The sequence below is a fragment of the Astyanax mexicanus genome, chromosome 23 (assembly GCF_023375975.1).
Source record: "Astyanax mexicanus isolate ESR-SI-001 chromosome 23, AstMex3_surface, whole genome shotgun sequence".
NCBI classification, from domain to species: domain Eukaryota; kingdom Metazoa; phylum Chordata; class Actinopteri; order Characiformes; family Acestrorhamphidae; genus Astyanax; species Astyanax mexicanus.
The window spans coordinates 18,866,094-18,883,520 of record NC_064430.1 but is presented as its reverse complement, the minus strand read 5'-3'; the positions used below and the strand labels follow the sequence as shown (position 1 = coordinate 18,883,520).

At 40.0% G+C, this 17,427-nt stretch overlaps 1 protein-coding gene across 1 annotated transcript in view; it reads left to right on the top strand.

Moving 5' to 3' along the window:
• Positions 1 to 17,427, top strand: part of lrp1ba (low density lipoprotein receptor-related protein 1Ba) — a 327,687-nt gene that overhangs the window by 138,645 nt on the left and 171,615 nt on the right. The window contains exons 26-28 of the mRNA XM_049470884.1: positions 3,406 to 3,570; positions 7,054 to 7,298; positions 16,207 to 16,338. Of these exons, the coding sequence (XP_049326841.1) occupies positions 3,406 to 3,570; positions 7,054 to 7,298; positions 16,207 to 16,338 (542 nt within the window). The remainder of the gene's footprint in view (positions 1 to 3,405; positions 3,571 to 7,053; positions 7,299 to 16,206; positions 16,339 to 17,427) is intronic.

The following is a 17,427-nucleotide window of genomic DNA, read 5'->3' as shown; positions in this document are numbered from 1 at the left end:
AGGTACCATAGCTATGCTCCACCAAGATCTTAGGACCACATACAACTGCACTGAAGCACCTAGGATATATACTGTAAGTTTTATCTGTAGCAACACCCTTGCAAACACATGGAACACCACAGCAACCACTGTTTAAACTACCATACGACAGAAAACTGTCATTTTAATTGAAAATAACCTACAGTACCTACAAGAACCCCAAAATCCCATAGGCAATGCTTAGCATCAGCCTGGCAACCTAGTATAGATACCATAACATTCACTTTGGCCTTTGCAACCACTTGTAATACCACAGCAACCATTATTTTTTTCAACTACCATATGACAGTCTCCTCCAGTACCTAAAAGTTCCCCAATACCATAGGCACTGCTAACACCCTGACAATACCATAGCAACCACAAATATCTCCTCCCTCTTAAATTACAGTAACTATCCATCAATCACCTGAGGTACCATAGCGATTCACTACATACTAATCTACAAGAAACGCATACAATCCCACAGGTTATGCTTTGTAATTACCTAGAATATATACTGTACATTTTACCTGTTGCAACACCCTCGCAACCACATGGAACACCACATTTTATTTGAAAATCACCCCCCACCAGTCCTGCAGTACCTACAAGTACCCCAATCCCATTGACATTTCTTAGCATCAGCCTGGCAACCACCCATAATGTGAAAGACACCATATGTTATAACACCATTACAATACCATAGCAACCACAAATATCTCCTCCCTCTTAAAGTACAGTAACTATCCATCAATCACCTGAGGTACCATAGCAATACTCTACAAACACAGACACTGCTTTGCAACAACCAAGTATACGTATATATATATACATATAGATACAATAAACATTAGTGTGTTGTAACACCCTTGCAACCACTTGAAACACCATAGCAACCTCTGGTTATGAAATATTCCCCATTTAGCTTGGTAGTATGCTGATCCCTAGCCCTGTTTGGAAACTGAGCTTATGGTAAGCTCTGCAGGGAAATGCTTCTTCAGATCAAAACAATAAAAATCAGTGGACCATCAAGTTCTTAGGCTTCCTGCAGGAATTGGCATCTGTTGCCTTCTGTTACGTGTTTGTCTTATACGTCAACAACGATATGTTTGTTATGGAATAACATCAGTAATGCAAACTCAGCCTTTTTGATATTTTCCCACAAAATTTAATTAGGATGGTTTTTCTAACCCAATTTCAGTGTTTATACATTTAGAATTCAGGTTCATGCAGTACATTGTGCAATCCTGTGGTGTATTAGAAGCCCAGTGGTCTTCTGTGAGACCCTTCAGTCAGTTTAGCTTTGCTTCATTTTGCTTTGTTTTTAATTTGCAAGCTGTACATTATTCACTTTTTGGGTGTGTTCACACCTGCACAGTTTAGTCCAGTTTAAACAGCCTATATTGGTGTGGTTTGGACGCACTTGGGTATGGACCTAACCAACTCCGAAGCAATATATATTTATATATATATTTTTTGTGGTGAGAACGTAATCTGACCACAATTTGACTCAAATGTACTCTTCGCATTTCAGGTAATTGGCTGTTCAGTTGCAGTTTAACCAGATTTATTCCTCCGACCATTACAACAGCTATCAACCAATGCTATCTCTGCATACAGAATCTTTTGTATTTTTGTATTTACTTTCTTGCTCCTGCCTCAAACATATGACTGATAATTAAGTAGAGACAGTGTGCCTTTATGTTTGTGTCCACCAAACCAAACCATGAGAGAAAGCTCTTTAAATTAATATATTTGTTTACTGATTTAAAAAAAAAATGCAGGTGTCAATCATCTCAAAAGATCCAAATTGATTGAAACTATGTTCCAACTTCCTAACAAGCCCATAACATTCACTAAAATTCAGATAAAACTAGATAAATATAGATAAAACTATCTAGCAACATCCTAAGAATTACCTGGAATTCCTTAATGTATTTTTAATAACTTTATGGATACAGGATACACAGTACAACACCATACCTACTAGTGAAGTGGACACACTTAGAGATGCATGGCAACAGCATAGCAACCACTTAGAATCAAATAGCTGCTTCTTAGAAGCCATTACAGACTTCTTAGGAACTGCCCAGAAGCATCCTAGCAATCACCTGGGATACCATTGCAACCACTTTCTGAAGGCATATTATGTCACAACTGGACAGGGTTCAGACACCTGCAGATTTAGTACAGAAATGTTATTAAAAATAAATCAGAATACAAAAGGGTTGTCAAAATGAGCAAATTCTAGGGATACCATTGCAACCACTTTATAACAGCATAGCAACCATTCCATAGAATCCACCTAGAAATACCCTTGCAACCATTTAGCAACAGTACAGAAACTACTTGGAAAAGCCTAGGGATTACCCAGCCAAATCATGGCAACTGCTAGGGATATCATCGCAAGCACTTTATGACAGCTTAGCAACCATTCCATAGAAACACCTAAAGATACCCTTGCAACCTCTTAACAACAGTACAGCAACTAATTGCACCAGATCTGCAAATGCCTAGCAAATTTTTTAAACAAACACTAGGGATACCATCCTAAACATTTTTTGATAGCATAGCAACCATTCCATAAAAAAACACCTATAAATACCCTTGCAAACCTCTTAGCAACAGTACAGCAATACTTGCAACTGCTAAGGATACCATTGAAACCACTTGATGACAGCATAGTAACCATTCCATAGAAACCACCTAAAGATACCCTTGCAACCACTTAGCAAAAGTGCAGCAACTACTTACACCAGTCCAGCAATTGCCTAGCCAAATCCTTGCAACTGCTAGGGATTCCTATCAAAACCCCTTGATGACAGCATAGCAACCATTCCATAGAAACCACCTAAAGGTACCCTTGCAACAGCCCTTGAATTGCCTGACCAAATCCTTGCAACTGCTAGGGATACCATCAAAACCCCTTGATGACAGCATAGCAACCATTCCGTAGAAACCACCTAACAGTATCCTTGCAACCACTTGCACCAGCCCATGAATTTCCTAGCCAAATCCTTGCAACTGCTAGGGATACCATCGAAATCACTTTATGACAGCATAACAACCATGTCATGACCGCATAGCAACCATTTGGAACAGCATACAGTAGCAGCTACATAGCAATCCCAAAGCAAAACTCAATTGCAATACCATATTAACCACCACTATCGACCTTTATGGATACCATTGTAACCACTTTGAGTGGCAATACAGTAGCAAATACTTTGAACAATGTACTGTAGTAGCCTTGCTGGTGAATATAGGGACTACCTGACATACCATAGCAACCACTTACCAACACCATAGCAACCACTTGCCCTACAATAATCACTACATAGAAAGCAGCACATGGCAGTATAATGTAATGCAGCGTGGTGTGTTCAGGGCATTGTTCTGGACGGACTGGGATGCCATGTTTCCCCGGATCGAGGGAGCGTCTATGAGTGGCTCACACCGACACGTGGTCTACAGGGACATGGAGGTGGGGGCGTGGCCTAATGGACTCACGCTGGACCATGTGGAGAAGAGGATTGTGTGGACGGATGCAAGGTGAACATCTGCCTTTTTAATGTTTTATGATAGAGAGAGAGAGAAAGAGAGAAAAGAGAGTGCACATTGGATCCTTTTCTAGCTCTCTCGTCTTCATGCAGTGGCACTTTAACTCTTGTGCTCGCTCTCACTTCTCTTTCGCTCTTGCTCTCTCTCACTCTTTCATTCTCGCTTTTTCTATCACTCTCACGTTTTGCCCTGTCTGGCTCTTTTTCTCACGCGCTATTTTAAAATACACCATAAAAAGAGATAAAAGTGTTGGATGAGCTCTTAGAATATTATAATATACAGTACATCACTATTATATGCAGCTCTGATTTTACTTTTTAAAAAGGTAAAAGTAACATTATTGTTTTATTCTACAAATTTATGACAAAATTCTTCCCAAATTCCAAATGAAAATAGTGTTATTTAAAGCATTTATTTGCAGAAAATGAGAAAAGGTCAAAATAAAAAAATAAAAAATATGCCCTGCTTTCAGACTTCAAATTATGCTAAAAAAACATATATTTGGTGGCATGACCCTGAAGATGGATGATCACAAGCCATCAAACTGAACTGCTTGAATTTTTGCACCAGGAGTAAAGGCATAAAGTTATCCAAAAGCAGTGTGTAAGACTGGTGGAGGAGAACATGCAATAATTTAAAATCATTTGGTTATTCCACCAAATATTAATTTTTGACCTCATAAAACATCAGTATTATCCAACTTGTTTTATTTGCATTATTTGAGGTCTGAAAGCACGGAATCTTTTTTTCGTTATTTTGACTATTTGTCATTTTCTGAGAAAAATGTCCTAAATGACAATATTTTTATTAGGAAATTGGGAGAAATGTCTGTAGTTTATGGAATAAAACCATAATGTTCATTTTGCACAAACATATATTTAGAAATAGTAACAGAAGAGATCAACAACTGAACATCATTTTGAAATGCTCTCTTATTTTGTTCTGGAACTTTTTGTTGGAGTAATTATTTATACTTTCCAGAGAACACAGTTCCAATGCTCCAAAGCTTAATGCTGGGGCTTTGTTCTATTCTATTCTATTCTATTCTATTCTATTCTATTCTATAGTCTGTGCATTTGCACAGACAACAATAGGTTGAATTTCATGCAGTAGCTGAATGCATTCCTTAAAAAGGGGCGTCCACAAACATTTGGCCACATGCTACATGTGTACACAAATTCATATCCATTTAGAATCAACAATACTAATGTTTTAACTCAGTAAGGGCTTTTTTTTAGAAAGCAATATTTGGTGGCATAACCCAGATTTTTAATCACAGCTTTTATGCGTCTTTTCATGCTCTCCACCAGTCTTACACACTGCTTTTGGGTGACCTTATGCTACCTACTCCTGCTGCAAAATGTCAAGAAATTCAGCTTAGTTTGATGATTGAAGATTGAGAAGGCAATGGCCAGATCTGGATTGCCACAGCAGAAGGATAATCTTTTATGTGGCTTGATGCATGCTTTAGGCTGATGGTTAACTGCTGGACGTTGCTGTACTGAAGCTCAGTCCAGTCTGCTCTCGCAAATGGCCAATTAATATTCAGATGATGAAATTTGGGCTCCTAATGAACAATGAGATCGATCCTGCTCTCTGTTTCGTCTCGGCTGTAATCAGATTACACAGTATCTTTCCATCTTTCTCTCTCTCTCACTGTCTCTTTCTCACTCTGTGTCTCTGTCTCTCGGCCTGTCGCTCGGCCGCGTGTCTGAAGTCTAACGCTTATCAGGAATCGATGCGTCTTCTAGGCGTCTCGCTCGCTGACAGCTGGCGCTCTGAATTCAGGGTGAATATGAATCTCTCAGCTGCAGAACAGAGGCGGCGGAATCTGTGTGTGTGTGTGTGTGTGTGTGTGTGTTTTATCACCTGCCTGGGTGAACAGAGACATGCTGGATCGCTTCTTCCCAGACGAGTCTATTTGATCTAACAGCGACACAAAGCTGAGCACATCTTCTGATATGCCTCTGTGATATTAAAGCAATAGATTGTCCAACACATGTTCTGAAGTTCCTCTGTCTAGTTTTGCACTGGAGATATGAAGCTGGCATAGCTCAGTGGAGCAGCTTTCTAAGGGCTGGCTTCATCCTTAGGAGGTCATAGGTTCAATTCCTGATAATGCCACAGCCATATGTAAGTGTGCAAGTGAACATTAAATGTAATACAATAAGCACCTTTTATAGACAGAAGCTGGAAGTTGGAATAACATTGCAACCACCTGCCTGGTCTGTTGACAGTGATGCCACAGCCATCCGTCAGTGGCCTCCCTCTTAACCCAGTCTCCCCAAAATTTTATGAGTGTTACCAAACACTCAAACTTACAATTTTACCTTGTCAACACCTAAAATTCCATAAAATCCAAAGGTTGTCATACCCTTGCAACCACCTGGAATATCCTCATAAACATACGTCTCTAGACAAAAGTAAGAGACCACTTAAGAATGATGAGTTTCTTTGATTTTACCAAATTGAAAACCTTTGTAATATAATCAAGAGGAAGATGAATGATCACAAGCCACCAAACCAAGCTGAACCGCTTGAATTTTTGCACCAGGGGTGCAGGCATAAAGTTATCCAAAAGCAGTGTGTAAGACTGGTGGAGGGGAACATCCCAAGATGCACGAAAACTGTGATTAAAAACCAGGGTTATTCCACCAAATATTGAACTCTTAAAACTTAACTTGAGGTCTGAAAGCTCTGCATCATTTTTTTTTTTTGGTTACTTCAGCCATTTCTCATTTTCTGCAAATAAATGCTCTAAATGACAATATGTTTATTTGGAATTTGGGAGAAATGTTGTCAATAGTTTATAGAATAAAACAACAATGTTCATTTTACTCAAACATAAACCTATAAACAGTACAATCAGAGAAACTGAAATCAGAGAAAACTTATTTTTTTCCAGAGCTGTATTTCTATATAATAAAACTACCAAACAATGAAAAACAGCTAACATTTGACTTAAAATAACCAATCTATGGTGATGTCACAACCATCTGTCAGTATATCTCACTGGGTGGATGGGCAGGATGGTCTTTCCTCTCCTCCGACCTCCCCAGACACTTAAACTTTCTATTTTTCCTTGTCGACACCAGGATTTTCAGAGAAATCTGACTTAAAATAACCATTAAACCATTCAGACCATGCAAGCTCAATCACCGATGATGCCACAGCCATCTGTCAGTGACTGGGAATCCCAGATAGCATAATTGTCCTTTTTCAGGTGTGTCAGATGGTTCTCTTTCTTTCTGTTAATCTGTATAGGTTAAGGTTAGTGTTCTTCTCCAAGTGTGTTGAGCTCCAGTGGTGCTGGGCTAGCACTTGGTTTGGTAAAAGTATCTTGTGCTAACCTTCAGGTATAGCTATATTTACCTCATAGCTGCAGTGTAGCATCACTCAAAACTGATTGTAAATCAAAGTTTATGATGATGATAATAATGATGATGATGATAATTAATCTTCATCTTTGCATAGGTCGGATGCGATCTACTCTGCTCTGTATGACGGCTCGGGTCTGATCGAGATCCTGAGGGGTCACGAGTACCTGTCCCACCCTTTTGCTGTGTCCGTATATGGAGGGAGCGTGTTCTGGACTGACTGGAGAACCAACACTCTGACCAAAGCTAGCAAGTGGACCGGCGCCAACGTGACCGTGATCCAGAAGACCAGCGCCCAGCCTTTCGACCTGGAGATCGTCCACCCCAGCCGCCAGCCACAGAGTAAGAGACCATTTACATAATTGTTCCAAGGGAACAGTGGACAAAACAAGCAAACGCTGAGTGGTTAACTAAGCTAATTCAGCTTTAGCATTTGTTTGTTTACCAAAAAACTGTCATTGTCGCATTTCTCTGTGTAAATTTATTATTAGAATGGCACGCCTGAGATGAATGTATGACAAAACAGCACTGCAGGGGTAACTAGCTAGTTAGCTACTATAATGGCATGGCTGAAGTAAATTCAAGTAAATTAAGCTAAAATTATGACCAACATTGCACTGCTGAGGTAAATGTAGGATTGGAACAGCACTGCTAAAATAAATGTATGATTAGAGTAGCACTGTTGAGTTGGTATGTCTGCTGGGAAATTAAAAATGTAGGAAAAATACATGTAGGTTATGTATTTTTTTCAGTGGTAAAAACAAATATATGAAAACCTGAGAACAACTGGTTTGTAATTTGATATATATATATATATATTTACATTGTTTACACTACATTTGTTTTTACATTTATTACACTACATTTCAATGCATCCCTAGTTTGATCTGTTATCAAGCAAAACAAAACAAACTGATACAATAATTTTTTGGGTTTGCATTTAGATAAGAAAATGCCACCACAACTCTTCCCAACCCTAAAATTCCACTACTGCTGTAAATATATGATTAGAATGACACTGCTGAGGTAAATTTAAGATTAGAATGGCACTGCTGAGGCACTTTTATGATTAGAATGGCACTGCTGAAGCACTTTTATGATTAGAATAGCACTGCTAAGGTAGTTTGCTAGCTTTGGTTTAATTTTTGGCCAAAACATTTCATTTTGATGCATCCCTATCTGTTACCAAAAAGATAAATTCCTCCCAGCACAAAAAAATCTGCTACCACTGTAAATTTATGTTTAGAAAGGCACTGCTGAGGTACATTTATGATTAGAATGGCACTGCTGAGGTACATTTATGATAAGAATGGCACTGCTGAGGTACATTTATCATAAGAATGGTACTGCTGAGGTACATTTATGATAAGAATGGTACTGCTGAGGTACATTTATGATAAGAATGGTACTGCTGAGGTACATTTATGATAAGAATGGTACTGCTGAGGTACATTTATGATAAGAATGGTACTGCTGAGGTACATGTATGAGAAGAATGGTACTGCCGAGGTACATTTATGATAAGAATGATACTGCTGAGGTACATGTATGATAAGAATGGCACTGCTGAGGTACATTTATGATAAGAATGGTACTGCTGAGGTACATTTATGATTAGAAAGGCACTGCTGAGGTACATGTATGATAAGAATGGCACTGCTGAGGTACATTTATGATAAGAATGGCACTGCTGAGGTACATTTATGATAAGAATGGCACTGCTGAGGTACATTTATGATAAAAAATGGCACTGCTGAGGTAAATGTAAGATTAGAATGGCACCATTGAGGTAGTTCGCTAGCTAAACATGGGTCTAAAGCATCACTGCTGAAATCAAATCTTGATTGAAAAATCTTAAAAGTGAAAAATGTAATAAAAATGAGAGAACAATAGGGTTCATAATTTGGTGTTTGGTTTTCAGCCAAATTTGTCATTTTGTTTGGTTGTCATATTGGGGACAGAATACAGACACTCGCAGATACAGATTTTGCGTTTTATTAAAAGATTGTATGATACAGGGGTAGTCAAAAACAGAAGTAGTGTAACACCAGCAAACAGGAACCACGTAGAATAAACCATACCAGTGTCCTTTTATACTGCAGGTAATCAGTACTCCGGGCTTCCTGGAGGAAGCAGGTGAGGTGTCACGTGATCGGGTGTGTGTGTGATGTCAGCGGGTGGTGCGTTCTGGGTAGTGTAGTTGTCTCACTGAAAACCTCCGTTAGAGCTCAGTGTGGGAGGAACAGAAGCACCTACAGCACCAGAGACGTGACATTGGTTTAATTTTTGGCCAAAACATTTAATTTCAAAGCATCCCTGTTTTGATCTGTTATCAAGCAAAACAAAACAAACTGATAATATACAATTTTCTTTGTTTGTGTTTGTATAAAACAGTAAAACAATGCCAACCTGATTCCTCCCAGCACCTCCAGCTTCTGTTACTCATCTCTTTCATTTCCTTAATAGAATTAATGCACCCTTTGGGCTCAGCGGTTTGAAAAACCAGCCAAAAATCTCCAATAAATAAGCAGGATTGGATCGGTCAGCGCTGGTCCTCCGGCGCGGGGCTCTCGGGATCCTCGGCTCTGCCAGCTGTTCGGGAACTCTGCCGGCTCATCAGCGGTATCCCGTTCGCACGGGCGAGAGAGGAATTACAGCCGTAACTGCGTTAAGAGATTTTTTGTGTGTTAACTAATGACTCTGGATACGAGACTATTATGGGCTGGAGGAAGTGCTTTGGGATGTGCGCTGGTTGCATTGATGTTTGCAGTGTGTGTGTGTGTGTGTGTGTGTGTTTAGGGCAGTGAATCCGACCAGATGGGACCGAGTTGGATTCTAGACAATACTCAGCTGTAATTTTGCCACCTTAAATAAAAGCCAACAGGTTTTGAGCTGCAGTAACAGGTGTGTTAGTGTGGGTGCAAGTTAGATAAAATATGTGGCATATTAATTATCCTTTAGGTAAAAATATATTAAGGCACAGTACAGTACAGGCCAAAAGTTTGGACACACCTTCTCTCATTTAATGCGTTTTCTTTATTTTCATTTTCATTCTATTTACATTGTAGATTCTCACTAAAGGCATCAAAACTATGAATGAACACATGTGGAGTTTTATGTACTTAACAAAAAATGAGCTGTCCTCCACAGTCACCGGACCTGAACCCAATCCAGATGGTTTGGGGTGAGCTGGACCACAGAGTGAAGGAGGCAAAGGGGCAACAAGTGCTAATAAACACCTCTGGGAACTCCTTCCTTCAAGACTGTTAAAAAAACATTTCAGGTGGCCACCTCTTGAAGCTCATTGAGAGAATGATGCCAAGAGTGTGCAAAGCAGTAATCAGAGCAAAGAGCGGCTATTTTGAAGAAACTAGAATATAAAACATGTTTTCATTTATTTCCCCTTTTTTTGTTAAGCACATAAAACTCCACATGTGTTCATTCATACTTTTGATGCTTCAGTGAGAATCTATAATGTAAATAATCATCAAAATAAAGAAAACGCATTGAAAAAGAGAAGGTGTGTCCAAACCTTTGGTTTGTACTGTATATATTTGAAGGCAACAATTGACAAACTAAGCAAAAGCAAAAGTGTATAAGTTCTGGATATTACTGTAATACGGTTATTTGACACATAACTAATGTAGAACCCTTTTTAGTGCTGAATAGAACCATTTAGAAAATGTTATTGTTTTATATGTAGAACAGTTTAACCTGACAGAAGCCCTATCAGGACAGGATTAGTTTCTCAGGGGGACGTCCGTAAAAAAATATTTTACACTTCTAATCTACAGTGATAAAAACTCTTGCATCCTGAATGCTATTAAAAAAACAGGAGGACCAGTGAGTTTTAGGCATTCTCGGTCATGTGACATCACGTTCAGTAGCTCCTCCATTTCCACTCACTGTAGTATTTACATGGATCTTCTTAAATTTAGTATTTAAAATGTTCAGCACTGTAGATTAAAACTGAAGTCATCCAAACTATTGAGAAAAACACTAGTAAATCAAAAGAGTGTTATAAACGAACTAATATATAAACGAAAATATGTTTTTTTTTACATTCTTCAAGGTAGCACCTCTTGCTTAGTTAGAGACAGTTTTGCACATATTGGCTGGATTTTCTCAGTCAGCCTTATGAGGTAGAGTCACCTAGTATTTAAGGCTTTCATTTATAGCTGTGCTGAACTTTTCAAGAGACAATTACTTGATTTTTTTTTTTGCCTCTTAATTTAGGTGTTTGAGAGCATCAGTTGTAAAGTTGTGAAGAGTTAGAGTTATAGGTTTACAGTGAATAGCTCTATTTGAGTAATATTCTAATCCATATTATAGCAAGAACTACTCAATTAAGTAAAGAAAAAAAGGACTTGAAGAATGAGGGTCAATCAATCTGAAGCATTTCAAAAACTTTAAAAGTATTGGTCAGTGCAGTTGCAAAGACTACCGAACATTCTATGATGAAACTGGCTCTCATCAGAACAGCCCCAAGAAAGGAAGAGCAAGAGTTACCTCTGTTGCAAAGAATAAGTTTATCATAGTTAGCAGCCTCAGAAACCACAAGTTAACCACCACCAACTTAAAGCTTTATAGAGTATTATGGGTTGTTTAACCTCATGTGCTCCTTCATAGTCTGGATGACTTCAGTATTCATTTACAATGTATGTCAGACTGTATTAGTGGTGTTTATATTCAGTTATTCCGTTCTTTTCTATGTTTTATTTAGTTTTGAACTCCAGACCGGGGTTGACTCTGATCTTTTGGCTCCAACTATTTGTTTTTTCATGAGATGGACCAGCTTCAGTCCACCAGCATTCAGACTTTCAGACTGCTTTAAACCCTAAAGATCACAGCTGCCTGTTACAGCTTCTACTGTCCATTAGTCCGAACTGTTCAGAGATATAAAGAGACGCAAAAAGAGAGAATATAAACCCCCTCGGCCTGCAGCAGCCTGACTGTTCTGTAATATCAGTATGTGATTACATTTACTAGCCTCCTCTGGGTGCTTTGCAAACAAGCATCAAGCTCATTTCCCAAATCACTGGTTATTGCTTTGTAATATTCAGGTTTATTTGGTGCTTTGGAGTGTGTTACTGGTCATTTTGTAATATTCAGTTTGATGGGTTCTGCTAATGTAGAGTACGCTTCCATGTCCATCTCTGCCTTGGGATGCCTGAGATTTATGGACTGGGGCTAATCCATCATCTAAAGGTCATATATAAACATCACAACCACTCACAGATGATGTGAATCAGGAATAAGGTTGTAAAGCTGTAGATGTAAAGATCTGGAATCTTCGTGGACAAATGGGCAGATACAGATATAGACGAGGGTAAGATTATGTCATGTTCAGACAACTGGACCATTGGATAGTTTTCCAAACATATCCCAAACAAGGTTTCCATGAGGGCTCCCGGTCAGCAGTGGTGAATACCTACTGATGGTGGTCTTTTCTGGGTGCTTTACAGATAAGCATTAAGCTCATTTCCCAAATTACTGGTTAATACTGTCTATTTTCAGGTTTATTTGGTGCTTTGGAGTGTGTTACCAGTCATTCTCTAATATTCCGCCAGATGGGTTCCATTAATGTAGAGTTTATATGTCCATCTCTGCCATGGGATACCTTATATTTCTGCCTGAGATTTATAGACTGGAGCTAATCCATCATCTAAAGGTCATATATGAACATCACGACCACTCACAGATGATGTGAATAAGGAATAAGGTTGTAAAGCTGTATATATAAAGATCTGGCATCTTCTTTGAGAAATGGGCAGATACAGATATAAGCAAGATAATTTCCCAAATAGCTCCTAGGTTACCATGAGGGCTCCCAATCAGCAGTGGTGAGTAACTTCTGATGGTGGTCCAAGGATGGACAGACCAACTACCCAAGGTGTCTAAAGCCTTTTGATCCGTGAAGGCGACCAAAGAGAAGGAACACATTGGTGGAAAGTGGAAGTGTGGCACTCTGTGTGATTACATTTACTAGTCTTTTCTGGATGCTTTACAAACAAGCATTAAGCTCACTTCCCAAATTACTGGTCATTACTCTCCATTTTCAGGTTTATTTGGTGCTTTGGAGTGTGTTACCAGTCATTTTGTAAAGTCCGGGATTGTATCATCATATTAGCGATGCTAACCCCTGTCGACTGGCACCTTCAGAACTAGGCTACATTTTTTCCTGCAGTGCACAATGAAGAAGACTGTAGAGGAAGTGGGAGTGTGACACTCTGGGTGATTACATTTACTAGCCCAGCCTTCTCTGGGTGCTTTACAAACAAGCATCAAGCCCATTTCCCAAATAACTGGTTATTACTCTCTATTTTCTGGTTTATTTGGTGCTTTGGAGTATGTTACCAGTCATTTTCTAATATTTCGTCAGATGGGTTCCACTAATGTAGAGTTTATATGTCAATCACTGCCATGGGATGCCTGGGCGGCACGGTGGCGCGGTGGGTAGCACTTCCGCCTCACAGCAAGACGGCCTGGGTTCGATTCCCGGCTGGGGCGACCCGGGTCTTTCTGTGTGGAGTTTGCACGTTCTCCCCGTGTCTGCGTGGGTTTCCTCCGGGTTCTCCGGTTTCCTCCCACAGTCCAAAGACGGCACGTTCAGGCTAATTGGAACTTGATTGAAATTGCCCCTTAGGTGTGAGTGTGTGAGTGAATGTGTCTGTGTGTCTGTCTGTGTCTGTCTGCCTTGCGATGGCTTAGATTGTAGAACCTTGTGATTAGACAGTACCTTTCCTGCCACGAAATAGCCGACGAGCTGATGTGGCGTTAAACTCGACTACCCAACCCAACCATGGGATGCCTTATATTTATGCCTGAGGTTTATGGACTGGGGATAATCCATCATCTAAAGGTCATATATAAACATCACAGACCACTCACAGATGATGTGAATAGGGAATAAGGTTGTAAAGCTGTACAGGGGTTGGACAATGAAACGGAAACACCTGTCATTTTAGTGTGTGAGGCAATCTTCAGTAATTGCACATTGCACCAGTAAGAGCAGTAAGAGTGTGAAGGTTCAATTAGCAGGGTAAGAGCACAGTTTTGCTCAAAATATTGCAATGCACACAACATTATGAATGACATACCAGAGTTCAAAAGAGGACAAATTGTTGGTGCACGTCTTGCTGGCGCATCTGTGACCAAGACAGCAAGTCTTTGTGATGTATCAAGAGCCACAGTATCCAGGGTAATGTCAGCACAACACCAAGAAGAACGAACCGCATCCAACAGGATTAACTGTGGACGCAAGAGGAAGCTATCTGAAAGGGTTGTTCAGGTGCAAACGCGGATTGTATCCAAAAAGCATAAAACCACGGCTGCCCAAATCACAGCAGAATTCAATGTGCACCTCAACTCTCCTGTTTCCACCAGAACTGTCCGTCACCACACTAAATTATTGTGGGCTAAAACCAGTTGTTTTAGTTTCATTGTCCAATCCCTGTATATTCTTATGTATAGACGACTGATCCATTAAACATCTCCCAAAACAGCTCCAAGGTTTCTAGGAGGGCTCCCAGTCAGCAGGGGTGAATGCCTACTGATGGAGGTCCAAGGATGGACAGACCAACTTCCTAAGGTGCCTAAAGCTCACTGATGCATGAAGGTGACAAAGATCACCCAGTTTGAGAGTTCTGAAAGAAGGAACTAGTCGCAACACACAGTGCATCGTCCTTCTGCTATGCATGGGACTACTTTGCACTATTTCAAAGAATGTTTAATTTTTTCCTGCTGTGCAGAAAGAAGATGGCAGCACTAATTACATTTACTAGCCTCCTCTGGGTGCTTTACAAACAAGCATCAAGCTCATTTCCCAAATCACTGGTTATTGCTGTCTATATTCTGGTTTATTTAGTGCTTTGGAGTGTGTTAGCGGTCATTCTCTAATTGTGAAGTTTGTATTTCCATCACAGCCATGAGATTTATAAGTTAAATCTGTGGACTGGGGCCAATCCATCAACAAAATTCATATATATACATTACGAGCACTCGCGGTTTATTTATGTTGTATGTTGCAAGAAAGTCTACGACTTCTATGGCAAAATTGTCAGCAATAAGACCTGAGATACTTTGACATGTTCCAGATCGTTATGTCCAGATCACTGGACCATTTTAGCATTTCCCACATAGCTCCAAGGCATACAGGAAGGCTCTGAGCCAGCAGTGGTGAGTACCTAATGATGGTGATCCAAGGAGGGACAGATCACCCACCGAAGGTGCCTGAGGCTCATTGGCGTGTGAATGCAATAAAGACGACCAAGTCTGGGTGGTACCCTGACAGACGTCCTGCTGTGGGTTTTTGCGAAGATGAACATGTCACAACACACAGATGCCAGTCCAGGCAGTGGCAATGTGAAGCTCTGGGTGATGTTCTTAGTGAAACCTTGGATCTGGGAATTCATGTAGACATCAATTTGACACATTACCTGCACCTTGCGATGGACTGGCACCCTGTCTGTAGGGTATTTCTGCTGTGCATGAAGTGGTTCCAAGTAGGTTTTGAACCCACTATAAACCTGACCAGACAGAAGCCGATAGAGAGATGAATTAAACACTGCTTGAATCCTGGCAGAAAGGTGCACTTAATGATGAAGATACCTTCCAAAGGCAGGGACCATCTTTAAAAGGATAAAGTTATGGACATTGGGGTAAAGACTGAGGAACTTCCAAATGGAACTGCAACTTCAATCCATTGGCAATTCCACCTTGCAACTTACTGGGCACAAAAGTATTCTGACTTCTGGAATGTTACAGGACTTAAAGGTCTCATTCTATCGTGCCGCTATCCCCACGGCTGCATGAATAATCTAAGGCTAAGGCTACTAAACTCTTACCTCAGACTTGGTGATTCGTTACTTGAGCAGTTTCACCACGCCAAAGCCCCAGTGTCTGCTCTATATCATAAAATCTGACGCAAACGCCACCTGCTTTGACTGGTATTCTGTCAAGTTGAGCTGCTTTTTCAAACCATGCTTCCCTAGTGTAAACCTAGAGTTACTTACACAAGATAGCTAACGCTAACTAGCTTTGTAAACAGAGCTGTAAGCTCCTCCTTAGCTATAGCTCCTAATGCTGTATCCCGGGTTCAGCGCTGTCTGTGGGCGGTCCTGAGCCGAGGTGGGCGAGGCCATGAACATGAAATCGCATCAAAAATGTATTATTACACCCCTAACTATAATCTTTTTCTCTCTATCTCTCTCTCTCTCCCTCTCTATTTTTCTCTCTCTCTTTCTCTCAGCTCCAAACCCGTGTGAAGCCAACAGGGGTAAGGGTCCCTGTTCTCATCTCTGTCTACTAAACTATAACGGCTCAGCTGCTTGTGCTTGCCCATACCTAATGAAGCTCTCCACAAACAACCGCACCTGCCAAGGTAAGACACACCCACTATGACTGCACCTGTTCATTGAACCACACCCACTTACCTGCTAAAGCTAACCACATTTTTTAGTTGCACCTTTCAGGTGAGACACAAAATTAAACCAAACATTAAAAGGGACCTGCAGAGGACAGCCATGTGTCTAAATATTCCCAGAAACATCTGCCCATGTGAGCCATGTTTGTGAATGTAGGCCAAATATTTCTAACTAAACCATACTCAGAAATTCACCTGCCAGTGTAAGACACTCATTCACATTGCTAATGGCAGGTGGTTCTTTAACCACACCTGCATTATATGTCACACCCACAGATGTGCCTGTATTACACCCCTAACCTTAGGAAAAGGTTTAGTTTAAACCAACATAGCAGGTGAGAAGCGTACTGCAAAAAATGGTTCTTGACAAAAGAGACAGTCTCGATTCAGATCAGCTGAACCGTGGTCTGGTTCCTGTATCTACTCTAGCTGTAGATTAATCCTTATTTATGCACAGAAAAAAGGAACATAAGGGTAATTTGTTGCCTTAGTTTACACAAGCAAGAGAAGGGGATACAGATTCTGGCAGAAAGGCAAAATTTCGTCACAACACCTCGAACGGTATCTCGCCAAAGTGACAACATTCTACAAACCAATCAGTGTCAAGTATAGAGAAACACAGCCCACGTAAGGGATGAGGACAGGACCTATCATAGTTTTTTAGTCTGTTTACTAAACTACAGTTTGAAACCAAGAACTAGGACTAGGTCCAAATCTACTGTATACAGTATGATTAAAACATAAACCTTGGTTCAGACTCTGATCAGGTGTGAAAACGAGTCAAAAGTGTGAACAGAATCCCGTCAAAATAGATCCAGATACAATGTGAATTTTAACCCATGTAAAACATACCAGACATCCAGGTTTGAGAAAACATATTTGGTCCAGAACTGTCCGTCTGGAAAAATAAATTATTGTGGTCTAACACCAGGTGTTTAGTTTCATTGTCCAATCCCTGTTCATAATATATATATATGTATATATATATATATATATATATATATATATATATATATATATATATATATATATATATATATTTAGAGT